The sequence below is a fragment of the Lagenorhynchus albirostris genome, chromosome 6 (genome assembly GCF_949774975.1).
Source record: "Lagenorhynchus albirostris chromosome 6, mLagAlb1.1, whole genome shotgun sequence".
Lineage (NCBI taxonomy): Eukaryota > Metazoa > Chordata > Mammalia > Artiodactyla > Delphinidae > Lagenorhynchus > Lagenorhynchus albirostris.
This window is the reverse complement of record NC_083100.1, coordinates 121,049,927-121,067,894: the sequence shown is the minus strand read 5'-3', so window position 1 is coordinate 121,067,894 and position 17,968 is coordinate 121,049,927. Positions and strand designations below refer to the sequence as shown.

Sequence of the window (17,968 nt, the reverse complement as noted above, 5' to 3'; positions counted from 1 at the left end):
TAATTTCATTTTACATTCAGCTGTCCAGTTTGCCCAGCACCACTTACTGAAGAGACTGTCCTTTCTCCATTGTATATCCTTGCCTCCTTTGTCATAGATTAGTTGACCATAGGTGCGTGGGTTTATCTCTGGGCTTTCTATCCTGTCCCATTGATCTATCTTTCTGTTTTTGTGCCAGTACCATATTGTCTTGATTACTGTAGCTTTGTAGTATAGTCTGAAATCAGGGAGTCTGATTCCTCCAGGTCCGTTTTTTTCCCTCAAGACTGCTTTGGCTACTCGGGGTCATTTGTGTCTCCACACAAATTTTAAGATTTTTTTGTTCTAGTTCTGTAGAAAATGCCATTGGTATTTGATAGGGATTGCATTGAATCTGTAGATTGCTTTGGGTAGTATACTCATTTTCACAATATTGATTCTTCCAATCCAAGAACATGGTATATCTCTCCAGCTGTTGGTATCATCTTTAACTTCTTTCAGCAGTGTCATAGTTTTCTGCATACAGGTCTTTTGTCTCCCTAGGTAGGTTTATTCCTAGGTATTTTATTCTTTTTGTTGCGATGGTAAATGGGAGTGTTTCCTTAATTTCTCTTTCAGATTTTTCATCATTAGCATGTAGGAATGCCAGAGATTTCTGTGCATTAATTTTGTATCCTGCAACTTTACCAGATTCATTGATTAGCTCTAGTAGTTTTCTGGTGGCATCTTCAGGATTCTCTATGTGTAGTATCGTGTCATCGGCAAACAGTGACAGTTTTACTTCTTCTTTTCCAATTTGTATTCCTTTTATTTCTTTTTCTTCTCTGATTACCGTGGCTAGGACTTCCAAAACTATGTTGAATAACAGTGGTGAGAGTGGACACCCTTGTCTTGTTCCTGATCTTAGAGGAAATGCTTTCAGTTTTTCACCATTGAGAATGATGTTTGCTGTGGGTTTGTCGTATACGGCCTTTATTATGTTGAGGTAGGTTTCCTCTGTGCCCACTTTCTGGAGAGTTTTTATCGTAAATGGGTATTGAATGTTGTCAGAAGCTTTTTCTGCGTCTATTGAGATGATCATATGGTTTTTCTTCTTCAGTTTGTTAATATGGTGTATCACATTGATTGTTTTGCGTATATTGAAGAATCCTTGCATTCCTGGAATAAACCCCACTTGATCATGGTGTATGATGCTTTTAATGTGTTGTTGGATTCTGTTTGCTAGTACTTTGTTGAGGATTTTTGCATCTATATTCATCAGTGATATTGGTCCGTAATTTTCTTTTTTGGTAGTATCTTTGTCTGATTTTGGTATCAGTGTGATGGGTGGCCTCATAGAATGAGTTTGGGAGTGTTCGTTCCTCTGCAGTTTTTTGGAGGAGTTTGAGAAGGATGGGTGTTAGCTCTTCTCTAAATGTTTGATAGAATTCACCTGTGAAGCCATCTGGTCCTGGACTTCTGTTTCTTGGAAGATTTTTAATCACAGTTTCAATTTCATTACTTGTGGTTGGTCTGTTCATATTTTCTGTGTCTTCCTGGTTCTGTCTTGGAAGGTTATACCTTTCTAAGATTTTGTCCACTTCTTCCAGGTTGTCCATTTTTTTGGCATAGAGTTGCTTGTAGTAGTCTCTTAGGATACTTTGTATTTCTGCGGTGTCTGTTGTAGCTTCTCCTTTTTCATTTCTAATTTTATTGATTTGAGTCCTCTCCCTCTTTTTCTTGATGCGTTTGGCTAATGGTTTATCAATTTTGTTTATCTTCTCAAAGAGCCAGCTTTTAGTTTTATTGATCTTTGGTATTGTTTTCTTTGTTTCTGTTTCATTTATTTCTGCTCTGATCTTTATGATTTTTTTCCTTCTGCTAACTCTGGGTTTTATTTGTCCTTCTTTCTCTAGTTCCTTTAGGTGTAAGGTCAGATTGTTTATTTGAGATTCTTCTCATTTCTTGAGGTAAGCTAATTGTCTTGCTATCAACTTCCCTCCTAGAACTGCTTTTGCTGCACCCCATAGCTTTTGGATCGTCATGTTTTCATTGCCATTTGTCTCTAGGTATTTTTTGATTTCTTCAGTGTTTAGCCTCCATGTGTGTTTTTTACTTTTTTTCGCCCTGTAATTCATTTCTAGTCTCATAGCGTTGTGGTCAGAAAAGATGCTTGATATGATTTCAGTTTTCTTAAATGTACTGAGGCTTGATTTGTGACCCAAGATGTGATCTATCTTTGAGAATGTTCCATGTGCACTTGAGAAGAAAGTGTAATCTGCTCTTTTTGGATGGAATGTCCTATCAATTAAATCTATCTGGTCTATTGTGTCATTTAAAGCTTGTGTTTCCTTATTAATTTTTTGTTTGGATGATCTGTCCATTGGTGTAAGTGAGGTGTTAACGTCCCCCACTATTATTGTGTTACTGTCGATTTCCTCTTTTATAGCTGTTAGCAGTTGCCTTATGTATTGAGGTGCTCCTATGTTGGGTGCATATATATTTATAATTGTTATATCTTTTTCTTGGATTGATTCCTTGATCATTAGCAGTGTTCTTCCTTGTCTCTGGTAACATTCTTTATTTTAAAGTCTATTTTATCTGATATGAGTATTGGTACTCCAGCTTTCTTTTGATTTCCATTTGCCTGGAATATCTTTTTCCATCCCCTCACTTTCAGTCTTTATGTGTCCCTAGGTCTGAAGTGCGTCTCTTGTAGACAGCATATACATTGGTCTTGTTTTTGTATCCATTCAGTGAGCCTGTGTCTTTTGGTTGAGCATTTCATCCATTCATGTTTAAGGTAATTATCGATATGTATGTTCCTATTACCATTTTCTTAGTTGTTTTGGGTTTGTTTTTCTAGGTCCTTTTCTTCTCTTGTGTTTCCCACTTAGAGGAGTTCCTTTAGCATTTGTTGTAGAGCTGGTTAGATGGTGCTGAATTCTCTTAGCATTTGCTTGTCTGTAAAGCTTTAGATTTCTCTCCGTCTAATCTGAATGAGATCCTTGCCGGGTAGAGTAATCTTGGTTGTGGCTTCTTCCCTTTCATCACTTTAAATATGTCATGCCACTCCATTCTAGCTTGTAGAGTTTCTGCTGAGAAATCAGCTGTTAACCTTATGGGAGTTCCTTTGTATGTTACTTTTCGTTTTTCCCTTGCTGCTTTCAATAATTTTTCTTTGTCTTTAATTTTTGCCAATTTGATTACTGTGTGTCTCGGCGTGTTTCTCCTTGGGTTTATCCTGTATGGGACTCTCTGCGCTTCCTGGACTTGCGTGGCTATTTCCTTTCCCATTTTAGGCAAATTGTTGACTATAATCTCTTCACATATTTTCTCGGGTCCTTTCTCTCTCTGTTCTCCTTCTGGGACCCCTGTAATGCTGGTGTTGTTGCGTTTAATGTTGTCCCAGAGGTCTCTTAGGCTGTCTTCATTTCTTTTCATTGTTTTTTCTTTATTCTGTTCTGCAGCAGTGAATTCCACCATTCTGTCTTCCAGGTCACCTGTCTGTTCTTCTGCCTTAGTTATTCTGCTACTGATTCCTCCTAGTGTATTCTTCTTTTCAGTTATTGTATTGTTCATCTCTGTTTGTTTGTTCTTTAATTCTTCTAGGTCTGTGCTAAACATGTCTTGCATCTTCTCGATCTTTGCCTCCATTCTTTTTCTAAGGTCCTGGATCATCTTCACTCTCGTTATTCTTTATTCTTTTTCTGGAAGGTTGCCCATCTCCATTTCATTTAGTTGTTTTTCTGGGGTTTTATCTTGTTCCTTCATCTGGTACATAGCCCTCTGCCTTTTCATCTTGTCTTTCTTTCTGTGAATGTGGTTTTTGTTCCACAGGCTGCAGAACTGTCGTTCTCCTTGCTTCTGCTGTCTGCCCTCTGGTGGATGAGGCTGTCTAAGAGTTTTGTGCAAGTTTCCTGATGGGAGGGACTGGTGGTGGGTAGAGCTGGCTGTTGCTCTGGTGGGCAGAGCTCAGTGAAACTCTAATCCACTTGTCTGCTGATGGGTGGGGCTGGCTTCCCTCCCTGTTGGTTGTTTGGCCTGAGACAGCCCAACACTGGAGCCTACCGGGCTCTTTGGTGGGGCTAAGAGCAGACTCTGGGAGGGCTGACACCAAGGAGTACTTCTCAGAACTTCTGCTGTCAGTGTCCTTGTGCTCACGGTGAGACACAGCCAGCCCCCGCATCTGCAGGAGGCCCTCCAACACTAGCAGGTAGGTCTGGTTCAGTCTCCTATGGGGTCACTACTCCTTCCCCTGGGTCCCAATGTGCACACTACTTTGTGTGTGCCCTCTAAGAGTGGAGTCTCTGTTTCCCCAGTCCTGTCGAAGTCCTGCAGTCAAATCCCACTAGCCTTCAAAGTCTGATTCTCTAGGAATTCCTCCTCCCGTTGCTGGACCCCCAGGTTGGGAAGCCTGACTTGGGGCTCAGAGCCTTCACTCCAGGAGGTGGACTTCTGTGGTATAAGTGTTCTCCAGTTTGTGAGTCACCCACCCAGCGGTTATGGGATTTGACTTTATTGTGATTGCGCCCCTCCTACCGTCTCATTGTGGCTTCTCCTTTGTCTTTGGATGTGGGGTATCTTTTTTGGTGAGCTCCAGTGTCTTCCTGTCGATGATTGTTCAGCAGTTAGGCGTGGTTCCGGTGCTCTTGCAAGAGGGAGTGAGGGTGCTTGTGCTAAGCATCTACCTTGAAGTTGCCCTGTCAGGCCTAGCTGGTCAGATCAGCTCCCGCTGCTATGGCCTGAGGTTATGCTCTCTAGTGTCTGTTGGTTTTTAGCCCCTTCACCTGAAATCGGGTTTTCCGACATACGTACTCATCCAGTGTTGTCTCCTCAGTGAGCTCAGCACTCTTCCTCGCTGTGTTCATCACTTCTGTGAATTGTGTTTTACCTGTAAATAAAACAGGCAACCCCTTGAGTTCTCTGGATGGTACCGGGTGTTTTGTCTTTGGAGCAGCTCGGCCCTCAGCTCTGATTTCTCCCTGCCTGCCCACATGACTGCTGAAAACCTTAGAAAGGGGTTTTTATGGTAGATTAATAAATATCTTCATAGAGATACCCTTAAAGTATATTTTATTATATGTGAATTGTTTACAGATTTGATAAAGTAGGAAATGAGATTTGTTACTTTAAACTACAAAGTTAAGGAAGATTTCATTAAACAGTGGCACTTGCAAATAAACATGACATTTAAAGCTTGTCTCCTATTAGACATCGTAATAAAATAATAATTCTAGGCTGGGAGGAATTGGAAGATTGGGATTGACATATACACTACTGATACTATGTATAAAACAGATAACTAATGAGAACCTACTGTATAGCACAGGGATCTCTACTCAGTGCTCTGTAGCGAACTAAATGGGAAGGAGATCCGTAAAAGAGGGGATATATGTATACGTGTAGCTGATTCATTTTACAGTAGAAACTAACACAAGCTAACGTAACGTTGTAAAGCAACTATACTCCAATAAAAATTAATTAAAAAAATAAAATTCTACCATTACTTTAAAAAAATAAATAAAATAATAATTCTGTAAGACAACTTCCAAAATATTTATTTTTTCTCTTTTTTTCTATCTAGATCACAAGAGACCCCTGGAGATGGGCAGCCTCCAGCTTTACCACCCAAACAATCAAAGAAAAACAGTTGGAACCAAATTCATTTTTCACATTCTCAACAAGATCTGGAAAACCATATTAATGAAACATTTGATGTTCCATCTTCCCCTGAAAAAGCTACTGTAAGTAGTTTCTTCAAATATTCTCACATTTCTTTGAAAATGTTTAATTGTAAATGAAATATTTTTTGTAACATAGCCTGTTTTATCTGTAAATTATATTATAGTACTTTCTCTTTTTCATCATGTGTTTGCTCATGAATTGTGCCACCATATAGCCCAATTGTGGAATTTCCTTTTATCATGTTTATAAAACGTTCATTGCTCTAGAAGTTAATTTTTGACAAATTTGTTGATTTCTGCCTTGCAAAACACACATTTCCAGAACAAATGCTAATAATCCATTAAATGCCATTAATTTTATTACATAATTGACTGGGTCCCGAGACTTTATCATTTTCATCAACCTTTTGAAATTGAGCACAGGCCTGCAGAATATGTAATTACCCTGTTCTTCAAGATATATTCGTGAGTTGCTTTGGTACTTTGTACCAAACAAAATGGTAAATTCTTAGAATCCCCTGATTGATGAATTTTCATTGCTTTTTCAAGTAGATGAACCAAAGGTGAGATCGTTAATAAATTTTAAGGATACACTGTGTTCATGAAGATGTATAATGACAGACAGAAATATGAGTGTATTTCAGGAAACTTCAAGGGACATCAAGGAATAAAAGAAGATGCAGGTAGAGGAAGTCCCACAGCAGGTGCTGGCAGTGCCAGAAGTCTCTGCTGGCCATTGCACTCTTCCCCCCTCGTTTTTCGCCCATAGCCCTCCCACGTTTTCGAAAATTGAAAAATAAGAGGCAGCCACTCTATTCTCCCACACTTATGGCCCCACAGACGCATCAAAAAGAGATCAAAATCCTTACCCAAGATGAATGACAACTCGAGTGCTACCTGCGTGGTGATTCTTACGCATCGTGCATTCATCGGTCCATAGTCACTGAGGTCTTTTTGTGTGCCAGGTACTTAAGGAGGTAGTGGGAGTATGCAGACAAATCAGATGTGGTCCCTGCTATTAAATAATTCATAGTCTAGTTTGTTTTTTCCTTCATGCAAAAATGACTTATTGAGTACCTGTTGTTATAGGCTCTGGGAATACAATAGAGTAAAATAAAAAATTAAAAACTCTGCCTGCAAGGAACTTGTATTCTGGGGATAAGGGTGAGACAAACAGTAAACAAAATATGTAATTTAAATATATAGCGTATTAGATAGTATAAATGCTAGAGAGACAAAGCAGAAAAGGGCTAGGGAATTTCCAGAGTGGAGTGTTCCAGTTCTAGATAGTGTGAGCCAGAGGTGAGTTTGGTGATAAGCCGCATGGATACCTGGCGTGAGAGCAGGTAAGCCGAGGGAGTAGCAGGTGCCAAGGCAGGGGTATGGCTGTGTGGTCAGGGGACACCAAGGGGGTCAGCGAGGACAGAGCAGGACGGGGACAGCAGAAGGCCAGATCCTAAAAGCCTGGTCTTGTAAATGTTTCATTCTTCAACCCTGAGTGAGATTGGAAGCAAACGGACATACCTAAGGAGAGAAGTAACGTGATGTCACTTAAGTTTTAACGGTTTCACTGTGGCTCGTATGTTGGCAGTGGACCGCAAGCAGGGTAGCAGCAGAGAAGCTGGCTGTGAGGTGTTGCAGGGCCCCAAGAAGCAGCCGTGATTGGAGAAGGTGGTGCCAGTGGAAGGGATGAGACACAGCTGTGTTCTGGGTGGAGTTTTAGAGTAGAGCTGACCTACTCTGCTGAGGGGTTGGCTGTGGGAGACTAGAGAGAGGGGCATAACAGCAGGGATAGCAACAGCAAGGTTTTGGGCCTGAATAAATAGGAGGAGGAAGTTACCATTTGCTGATGTGGGAAGGCTACAGGTAGAACAGGGGTGGGTGGAATGTCGGGAGCTCAGCTGGGACACGTTGATATGTCTAGTAGGAGTCCGTTTGGATTCTGGAGTTGAAGGGGGAGGTCGAAGCTGAAGGTATAATGTTGAGAGTCGATGGCATGTAGACAGTATTTAAAACCATGAGACAGGAAGTGCAGTGTGTACAGATAACAGAATAAGAGGTTCTAGAAATGGAGCCTTAGTCCTCCAAACTGTAAACATGAGGGAGTTGAAAGGAACCAGCAAAGGAAACTGAAAAGATGCAGACCAAAAGGTAGGAAAAAAACGAGTCAACTGGCTGATGAGAAGGCAGCCACAGAGAGAGTAACCAGCTGTGTCAGGTGCTACTGGTGAGTCGAGGAAGGTGGGGACTGAGAACTGAACAAGCTCTTTAATTAGAAGTGACTATGGGAATTCATAAGTGTATAAAAATAACTAATTCAGCTGTGGCGCTGAGGGAAGACTTCCTAGAAATGGTCACATCTTCGACCTGTGTCTCAAAGGCTAAACAAGAATTAGCCAGCTACTTACCCCCAAAGAGCAGGCATACGACACGTTAAGTGAAAGAAGCCTGTAACAAATGACGTATGTTGTATAATTTCATATATGTGAAATGTCCAGGATAGTCAAGTATATAGGGAGGAAGTAGCTGAAGGGTTGAATAGGACTTGGGGATGGGGGTGACCGCTCATGGACACAGGGTTTCTTTGGGGGATGAAGAAAAGGTTGTAAAATCAAAGAGTAGCATTTTAACAGGTCATTGACATGCCTGTCAACTTTTTCCTCTGTGATTTCATGTGCTACTTCAAACCAGAGAATTGCAATCTCTGAATTCATCTTAGTTTCCACCAAATCAAATGCTGCCTCCAAAAAAAAAAAATAGTCGTGATGTTCGTACAACTCTGTGACTATGGTAGAAATGACTGAATTATACACTTTGAATGGGTGAAGTATAGTATGTGAATTGTATCTCAGTAAAGCTGTTTTTAAAAAGCAGGGGGAGGGCTATCCTGGTGGCGCAGTGGTTGAGAGTCCGCCTGCCGATGCAGGGGACACGGGTTCGTGCCCCGGTCTGGGAATATCCCACATACTGCGGAGCGGCTGGGCCCGTGAGCCATGGCCGCTGGGCCTGCGTGTCCGGAGCCTGTGCTTCGCAGCGGGAGAGGCCACAACAGTGAGAGGCCCGCGTACCGAAAAAAAAAAAAAAAAAGCAGGGGGAGTAACATGAATTCATGTAATACTTACGAGTATTTTCTCCGTGCAGAGCTTTGAGGCAGGTTCTAGAGACACTGAAATTAATTAGTCAGGTAATTAGTAAAGCCCCTGTTGCTCTTGGCACTTACTGTCTAGCATGCAGGTAAGGCACGAGAGAGACTTAAATTGTGATTCTTTATATACTTTAGATAATATCAATATACAGGAAGCATGCTTCGTGTATATCTGAAGGATAGGCTATAAATGAAGAGCGTGACAAGTTATTTATTTTTGTCTTTTAAAGCCTAATGGTGGTATTCCACATGATAATCTTGTCCTAATCAGAATGAAACCTGATGAAAATGGAAGGTTTGGATTCAATGTAAAGGTAACTTAGAATTTATATTGTACTCAATTTTTAAATTAAGGTGTTTCTGTGTTGGCAATACTGACTGATACTCGATTTGCACTGTTTTGAAGGGAGGATGTGACCAGAAGATGCCTGTGATCGTGTCCCGAGTTGCGCCAGGAACACCTGTGAGTCACAGCAGCCTTCCCAGTGAATCCTAGCTTCGAGAATACATGCGTATTTTTATTAGTATAAATAAAGGAGTAAAATGAATCATTTAATTTGTCAAGTAGCACATGATGTTGGCTGAATCTCTTTAATTGCTGGGAAGTTAATTTTTATTTATTCCCTATCTATAACAGTTTTTAAAATCCTTGTTTTTACAAAGAAGCTAGATTCTATGAAAATAACCCCTTTAAACAGCAAAATGTAGACAGAGGTATAGTTTTTGTTTGTTTGCTTTTTTTGTTGGCTTCTGTTTTCATTTAGAATTGTTTAACCTACGTTCTATTTGTCTACTTTCTGTTTAAAATATGTATTTTAAGTTCTTTATTATGAACATTCTAAGCAAAAGTAGAGAAAAGACTGCATGAACCCATGAGGATGAACCCCCTGTGCCCCATCCTTCAGGTTCAGCACCCATGAACTTTCTGCTCATAAGGACAATTCTTGATAAATTGTGGGTACATCATCTTTATTGATCCTGTGTATAGCAAATATTGCTTTCAGATCCCCATTTCTGTTGTTGTCTCCTCTGTTTAACTGCATTTCTCTTACCTAAATGGTCTCTAAGGGCTTGGAGCCAGCACCCATTGTCATTCAACCATCTCTGTGTCCCGGGAGAGGCAGGAACCTGCAGCCTGAGGGAAGAGGCTAGTTATGGGGTCTGGTGCTTTGCAGCAACCTCACAGTTGATTTGAAGATCGCAGTCAAGATTGATCAAGGATATCATGTTACATGGTTTTAGTTCTGTTTTTTAAGGACTTTGTTGGTTGCAAATAACAAGGAACTCATGGAATACCCCTGGCTTAACCATAAATACAGAATTTATCGTATAGCTGTAGAGGTGTGTCACAAAACCCAAGGACAGGAATGCACTCAGACTTCTAGAAAGAACTTGAAAAATCATCAGGACTCTATTTTTCATCTCTGTTTCTTTTTATGTGAATGTTCCATTCTTCTCTCTCAGTGCAAACCAGTTTGTACACTGAATTAGCTTCATTTCTCAAGCTACTCCAAATAAAATACATTCTAAATGAGAAGTGTACTTAGTAGCAGCTTCAAGCCAAGTCCTGTAATATTAGCACCGCAGACACACTCTACCTGCAGAAATGGTTGTGACTCCAAAATCTGTACTGAATAGAAATTGTGTAGCTACCACCATTCTGCCCCTCAGTCCACGTGGGGTGATGTGACCACTAGCGACTTCGGGATTTGTGCGTTACCAGCTCAGCAACAGACTCATTAGCTCCCTCAATCCAACTTACAGACTCCTAGGAAGCAAACCCTTCATAGATCCAGCTTGGACCAGATGTCCTCTTTTAAACAAATCCCTTGTGATCAGAGGTGACAAGACAGGGATATGATGTATAAAATGACTACTGAACCTACTACACATGTGAAAGATGGGGGAAATAGTCCAAAATTATTTGTTCAGTGTGTATTGGGAAGTGTGTGTGTGTTTGGGAGTGCAGATGAGGAGATGAACGATTGCTAAGTTCTCATCTAGCAAGTAGAAAGTTAGATAACGTCTGAAATGAAAAATAAAATTGGAACGTTATTTAGAGATACCGAGGTAAATACAAAAGATGTAGCTAAAATGTTGAAAGAAGATGCCTCAAAAGAGGGGAAGATAGGGGAGAACATAAGAAATGGTTTCTTATCATAATAATCTTATAGACCTAGTCAGCTCTGTAAACTGTGTGGTGTATCGCTTTCCCAAAAACAAAAATTTTAAGTAAAACTTATTTTTAATTAAATATGTCTTTTACCTGACGATTCCACTTTTAGGAATTACCTCTAATGAAACAGTTGGAACAAAGGATACACAAGGACGTTCATTGTAGTATTGTTTGTGAAATTTAAAAATTGGAGGGAAAATCAAAATGTACATCATTAGAATTGATTAAATAAGTTATGCATTGCTTTGCAGCTCTTAAAATGATAGATGATGTAGCATATATAAGTATGGAAATATTTTCATAAGATAGTATTATGAAAGGTGCATATTTGACAATGGAATACTACTCAGCCATAAAAAAGAATGAAATAATGCCGTTTGCAGCAACATGGATGGACCTAGAGATTATCATACTAAGTGAAGTAAGTCAGACAGAGAAAGACAAATACCATATGATACGACTTATATGTGGAACCTAAAAAAAATGCAAATGAATTCATTTACAAAACAGAAACAGACTCCCAGACATAGAAAACAAACTTATGGGAATTCCCTGGCAATCCAGTGGTTAGGACTCCACGCTTCCACTGCCAAGGGCACGGGTTCTATCCCTGGACAGGGAACTAAGATCCCGTAAGCCACGCGGTGCAGCCATAAAAAAGAAAGAAAGAAAACAAACTTATGGCTACCAAAGGGGAAAGGGGCAGGGAGGGATAAGTTAGGAGTATGGGATTAACAGATACACACTATGATAAAGAACAAAGACCTACTGTATAGCACAGGGAACTATATTCAATATCTTATAATAATCTGTAATGGAAAAAATCTGAAAATATATGTATATATTTGTAACTGAATCACTTTCCTGTATACCTGAAACTAAATTAACTATACTCAATTTAAAAATGCATATTATACTTTCATATGTTTGTTTTATCCATTTTTAAAAATATGAGTTATGTAAATATATTTTAAAAATCTGGAAACATGATAAAAAATGTTAGCAGTATTTAATCTGGGTAGTGGAATTACTGTTATTACTTGCTTCCATCTTCCCTTTTTTTTTTTTTTTTTTTTGCTGCATTGGGTCTTTGTTGCTGTGCCTGGGCTTTCTCTAGGTGTGGCGAGCGGGGGCTACTCTTCGTTGCAGTGCGCGGGCTTCTCATTGCAGTGGCTTCTCTTGTTGCGGAGCACAGGCTCTAGGTGCGCGGGTTTCAGTAGTTGCAGCACGTGGGCTCAGTAGTTGCAGCATACGGGCTCAGTAGTTGTGGTGCACGAGCTGGTGCTCTGCGGCATGTGGGATCTTCCTGGCCCAGGGCTCGAACCTGTGTCCCCTGCATTGGCAGGCGGATTCTTAACCACTGTGCCACCAGGGAAGTCCGTGTCCTTTTTTTTAAATTGTCTGAAATCATGACAATGAACATGTATTGCTCTTATAATTAGAAAAAACCAATAAACCTTTTTTTACTTGTATGCCAATTGTAATATTCATAAAAGAAATATTGATTTTTCTGAACAGTGAATATGGATAGTTTTCAATTAAGTCAAGGGTGTTCTTGAACATTCTATAGAGAGGTTCATTTCCAAACAAAATTTTATGACTATAAATTTTCTTTTTATGCTATACAGATTACTATATTGGTAATTTTTCCTTTCTGCTACATAGAACTATGTTTCATAAATAGTGACTGAATTTAGAACAAATTAAATAAATAGAAATGTGTCATTTTTATATTATTTTATTAATTTAAAGACTATTACAGTTTTCCAGTTAGAAACCTCATTTTAGGTGATTGAGGGGAAAGGACAGTGTTTCAAATATTTTAGTGTCATTTTTTATATCGGAAACCTTCTAAAATGGGTAATTTCCAAAATCATGTTTTTCTTCCTACCTGATCATATTTGAGCCAATAGCTCTTGCCCCAGCAAAATTCATTTTATCTAGACTTGCCAGATCCGAATGAAATACAAATAAAAATCTGCCCTGATAAAAGGCAGATTAAGTATGAGAGTGTTACTCCAGTTATAATGGGTAACCACTGTGCTATAACATTCAAAGATTTTTTTTTTTTAACCACTACAAGAAGTAGAGAAAGAAGCAACTAGAGAGAATGGTCCAAACCGTAAATTTGAATTGTCCAGATTTTAATGCTTTGCATTGAAATATCTCATTTTAAAAATTTCACAACGATGAATAGTTAGGACAGATACATGTTCCTTTCTCAGAGTTTCAGGTGTTTAAGATCACACATGTCATAAGCGGAAAGGAAGAACTTGGCTCCTAGACCAGTGCTCTTTCCACTAGTGACAGTACCTTATTGGACTTTGTTAACTTTCTTTTACAGTGAGTTTAGTTGTGCTTCCATCTTTCAAGCCTTTGCCACGGCCCTTTCTGAAAGGTCCAGCCCTATCATTTCCTTCGCGGTCTGAGCTATCATCCTGCAAACTTGACTCCCATGAGTTCTCATTCCTGTGTCCCTGGAGCAGGCTGTCCATATTTCTGTTGATCTCTTTTACCTTATTTACTTGTTTGTTTTCTCAATAAAATACAGGCAGCCCTCACGTGCACGGTTGTGCAGGGCTGTAAAGATAACCGTGCAGTCTGAAACCATACAAAGTGCTCTTGACAGTCAGTGGGGAAAATTATGTTTGTTTCCATGGCCTTTAAATTTTTCATCGAAACTTTAAAATTTCTGATGCTTTCTCCTGTAAGTGTATAGGGAAATGAAAAAATAGTAAAACTCATGCTGATTTAGTATCCTGTAATTCCAAACATTAGAAACATTGAGAATTAAAGTGTTTTATTTCATTGTGAAAACTTACCACAGGTAATTTGTGAACAGTGCTTGTCTCCTTGTCATATAGGTTAAATTACAGAGTGAGCATTTTTTCTTAACCTTGGCAAGTGGTCATAATCCTTTCTAAGTCTGAATCCACTTCCACTTGTCCTTTGCACTTTCAGTGATGTGAAATATCTCCCAGGAGTGCCCGTATTGAGAAGTTTTTCGCCAGCATCACTTCCTCAGACATCTTCATCCTTCTTGTTGCAGCCACTTTCATCATTTATGTTGATAAATTCACCTTCTCTAAATTCCTTCCCCTGCGTATCTGGGGTCTCTCAAACAGCAGAAGTGTCAATATTTCCATAGTCAACTATTTCTTCTATAACTCAGTTTATGTTCAATTTGAATTTCACTTCCAGCACCGTCCCTTTTTGTTTCTTTGCTATACTTTTAACTTTTTGGCTAGCTCGCTCTTTAAATTATCCATTTTTACGTGGGTTTATCACTGGGAGACAGAGACAAGTACCCGCTTTGCTGTCTCTACATGAACTGAATAACCAATGCCCAACGCCAAGTCACCAGTAGCCTTTGAAAGAAGGGATGTGATTGCTCACTGATCATGGTGCATATTTATGATTTACATAGTGATTTTTGGACTGACATGGGCTAGCGGCGAATTTTGTACTTTATGCAGTTATTCATAATTAATTTATCAACAGTTACTGAAGTTTGAACCATGTTAGGAGACTGGTGTTATTTAACTCAGCTGTGGTGACTGAAATTTGTATGTATCTGGACAGTGCAAAGTGAGGGCTGCCTTGATCTGTGCACCTTGAGAATGTTAGTCTTCTCTGTATATCTAGGTATATAATAGGGCATTAGGGGAAAAGGTATTAATGAAGAAGGAAAAAAGGAGTGTCTGTGGGAAAGTGAGATTCCTACTTCTGCTTTCTTAATGGATGGATGAGCGAAGAAGACTTAATGGATGAGCGAAGAAGACTTCTACATGTGGTTTTAGTTCTGCTGCAGCGTCTATAAACGTAAGTTCCTGTGCCTTACTTCCAGAAAGCCGGGTGCAAATCGGAGACCTTATTCTCATCCCATTACAGGCCGACCTGTGTGTCCCCCGACTGAACGAAGGGGACCAAGTGGTGCTGATCAACGGTCGGGACGTTGCGGGGCACACCCACGACCAGGTGGTCCTGCTCATCAGAGCGAGCTGCGAGACGCATCCTGGGGAGCTCGTCCTTCTAGTTCGACCCAATGGTGAGTGCTCTGGGTCGCACTGGATGTTCTTATAATTCCTTCATGTTTATGCCTAGACACAGAGGCCGGAGCGGGCTTCTTAAAACACAGGTCACGTCATGTCAGTCTCTTGCTCAAGGCACAGCGGCTTCCGTTCACATGTGGAGTAAAATGCAGATTCTTGGCCACCTTGCCCACCCCCGGCCTTGCTCCCTCTCCAGTCATCTGTGCTGGCCTTCCCGATGGCCCTTCTGCCCGAGGCACTCCTCCCGATGTTCGTGGAACGTATACCCTCACTTCGCTCGGGTCTCTGCTCAGATGTCAGCCTCGGCAAGTTCTGTCCTGACCGCCGTGGCTGAGATTGCCTCCCTTGCCCCCAGGTGCTTGAGGAGTCCTGGGTCCTTCCTCAGGTATACTTGCTGTTCCACGTGCAGAAAGCCCTGCAACAAGCTAGAGTTCGGTTTCTACGACAATCTCACGAATATGCTGCCACATGGAGTGCTCAGGGGCTCCTGAAGCCATCCATTGCCCTTTTGGACAGTGTTCCTAATTCTCTCACTTTGTGCAGAATAAATGTGGTGCGGAGTAAAGCTCAGCCTCAGCAGTGTCCCGAGCAGGGTTTTCGCAGAAACTGTGCCTTCCCTCCAGGCTCACGGTCCCAGGCCCTCAGCCTGTGCTCATCATAATGGCACTGCTGTGGGTCCCACAGCGCTCACCAGTCCCCTCTGAGAAGCATTCGTAAATGCCATACCTCCTCCTGGCAGGAGACACGCTCTTCTAGTTTTGTTCCCAACAGTTATGTTCATCACAGCTTTAGCCACAAGAGTGACTATTGGTTAGGGCCACATCACCAGTTACATACCATAGAGAAGTAAAATGTGATTAGAACTCTACCGATTCTCCCCATGTACCCATTTTGCCTCTTGGGTACAAACAGACATTTTCATTTTACCTTCTCTGCAGGCAGACCTTGGAGATATTGCAGGTTCGGTTCCAGCCTACCGCAATAAAGAAAATACTGCAATAAAGAAAACACCGCAGTAAAGCGAGTCACATGACTTTTTTGGTTTCCCAGTTCATATAAAAGTTACGTTTACACTATACTGTAGTCTGTTAAGTGTGCAATAAATCACATTGTCTAAAAAAACCAATATCCATACCTTAATTTAAAAATACTTTATTGCTAAGAATTGTTAACCATCATCGGAGCCTTCAGGGAGTCATAATCTTTTTTGCAATAGTAAGTCAAAGATCATTGATCATAGAGCGCTATAACAGATACAATAATAATGAAAAAGTTTGAGATCGCGGGAATTACAAAAGTATGACACAGAGACACGAAGTAAGCAAATGCTGTTGGAAAAATAGGACCAGTAGACTTGCTCAACACAGGTTGCCATAAACCTTCAATCTGTTTAAAAAAAAAAAAATACCATAGTTAGATATCTGAGAAACACAATAAAACGAGTTTTGCCTGTACTTTGTGTTTTTCTGCGTTCATGGTTTAGAATTGGCTTCCTAGGAAAATTCAGAGGACTTCAACAGAACATTCTATTTTGACTTTTAAAGGAACTCATTTATTTAGATCTGTTATTTAGGTGATTCATTTTTAGGCATTTTCCGTCACATAAAACAACTTAAACGTCATACTAAGAATCATCTCTCAATTTGTTTTTTTCTGTTTTCTCTTGATAACAGATCCTAAAGAACTTAATATTAGCTAATAGTTTTTAAATGCTTTCCATAGACCTGAGCTCTTTTATATATTCTCATTTAACCTTTACAGCCATCCAATGATAAATTATCCCCATTTTATAGTTGAGGACATTTAGGCACCAAGACATTTCAGTTATCTGCTCACAAATTCATGACTAGTACAGAAGCAGAATATGAAGAAAAGTCTATATAATGGAAGAGGCATGGCCTTTTTGCAATTCCAAATCACTCCATTTATACTTTAAATTAGGAGAGGAACCCACCTAGGGCCTACATTTTTTGGCAACGATCTTTCTAATATTGCTTTATTATCAAACAAAATCTAGACCAGGATTCATTTTCAGTGTGGGTTTGTCATGTCTATTTTTAAAAAAATACTGTATAATCAAAATTTTAAATTATGTTTGCCAAAACGTAGCTTGTTTTTCCTGGTGTTTTCCCCTTTAAATCTTATTTCTTCTTAGACAAATTGCATTTCCATCCTTTTGTCTTTACATTCTTCATTTCAGAAATCTCTTCTTCTCAAAAGTACATATGTATTTGAGCAGGAACAATACTTCTTAAACAAGGCCAGAAGCTTGACTCCATCCTTAAGGGGCTCTTTTCTGCTTCAGCTTTGCCTTTTCCCATGGGGGTCAGGATTTTGTGGGACCAAGGTCACAGCGTCTGTGACCTCCCCGTCCTTTTAGACCACCTTTTTCAACCCTCAGTTCTCTGACCAAATAACTCTGAGCCCATTCCTGGGCCTCTGTGGCCATTTTTCCCAGATCCGTTCTCCCAAAGGTTGATCACATGATATAGGCCAACAGGGTAGCGCAGAGGAAGCAATTTCCAAAGGGGTGTAGAATGGGCTTCCGTGTGGGCTGTGAGGTTCAGGGTGTGCTTATAGGCCCCCACGTTGAAGAGTGGAGCTGAGGGTGGCCTAAGGGTCACAGTCTAGGGGTGGCTCCCCTCACTGCCACAACCATGCATTCTGGCCTAGAATTCTCCTTTGAAATCTGACCTCTTAAGTTGTTTGGTAGATACATCAAGGAATGAGAACAGAAAGTATTTTGTTTAGTATTCTGTTCGGCTTATGTGTAGCTTTTCACGTCTAGACCTATGGTGTGTATAGGCCTCTATTGCTGCTCTTGTCCCAGGTCCACAAATTAAAGATCCGGTCAGAGCTGCTTCTTGGCCTTCCTCTTTTTCCTACTGTCTCTTCAAGTTACAGACGTTTTCAGTAATATGGCCAAGAACCTTCTTTTCCCCGGAGGTAC

General features: G+C 40.3%; 1 protein-coding gene across 1 annotated transcript in view; it reads left to right on the top strand.

The window, feature by feature from the left end:
- The window catches only part of PTPN4 (protein tyrosine phosphatase non-receptor type 4), a 170,757-nt gene that overhangs the window by 136,447 nt on the left and 16,342 nt on the right, over nucleotides 1–17,968 (top strand). Inside the window, exons 16-19 of the mRNA XM_060153152.1 lie at nucleotides 5,546–5,705; nucleotides 9,021–9,104; nucleotides 9,197–9,253; nucleotides 14,858–15,014. Of these exons, the coding sequence (XP_060009135.1) occupies nucleotides 5,546–5,705; nucleotides 9,021–9,104; nucleotides 9,197–9,253; nucleotides 14,858–15,014 (458 nt within the window). The remainder of the gene's footprint in view (nucleotides 1–5,545; nucleotides 5,706–9,020; nucleotides 9,105–9,196; nucleotides 9,254–14,857; nucleotides 15,015–17,968) is intronic.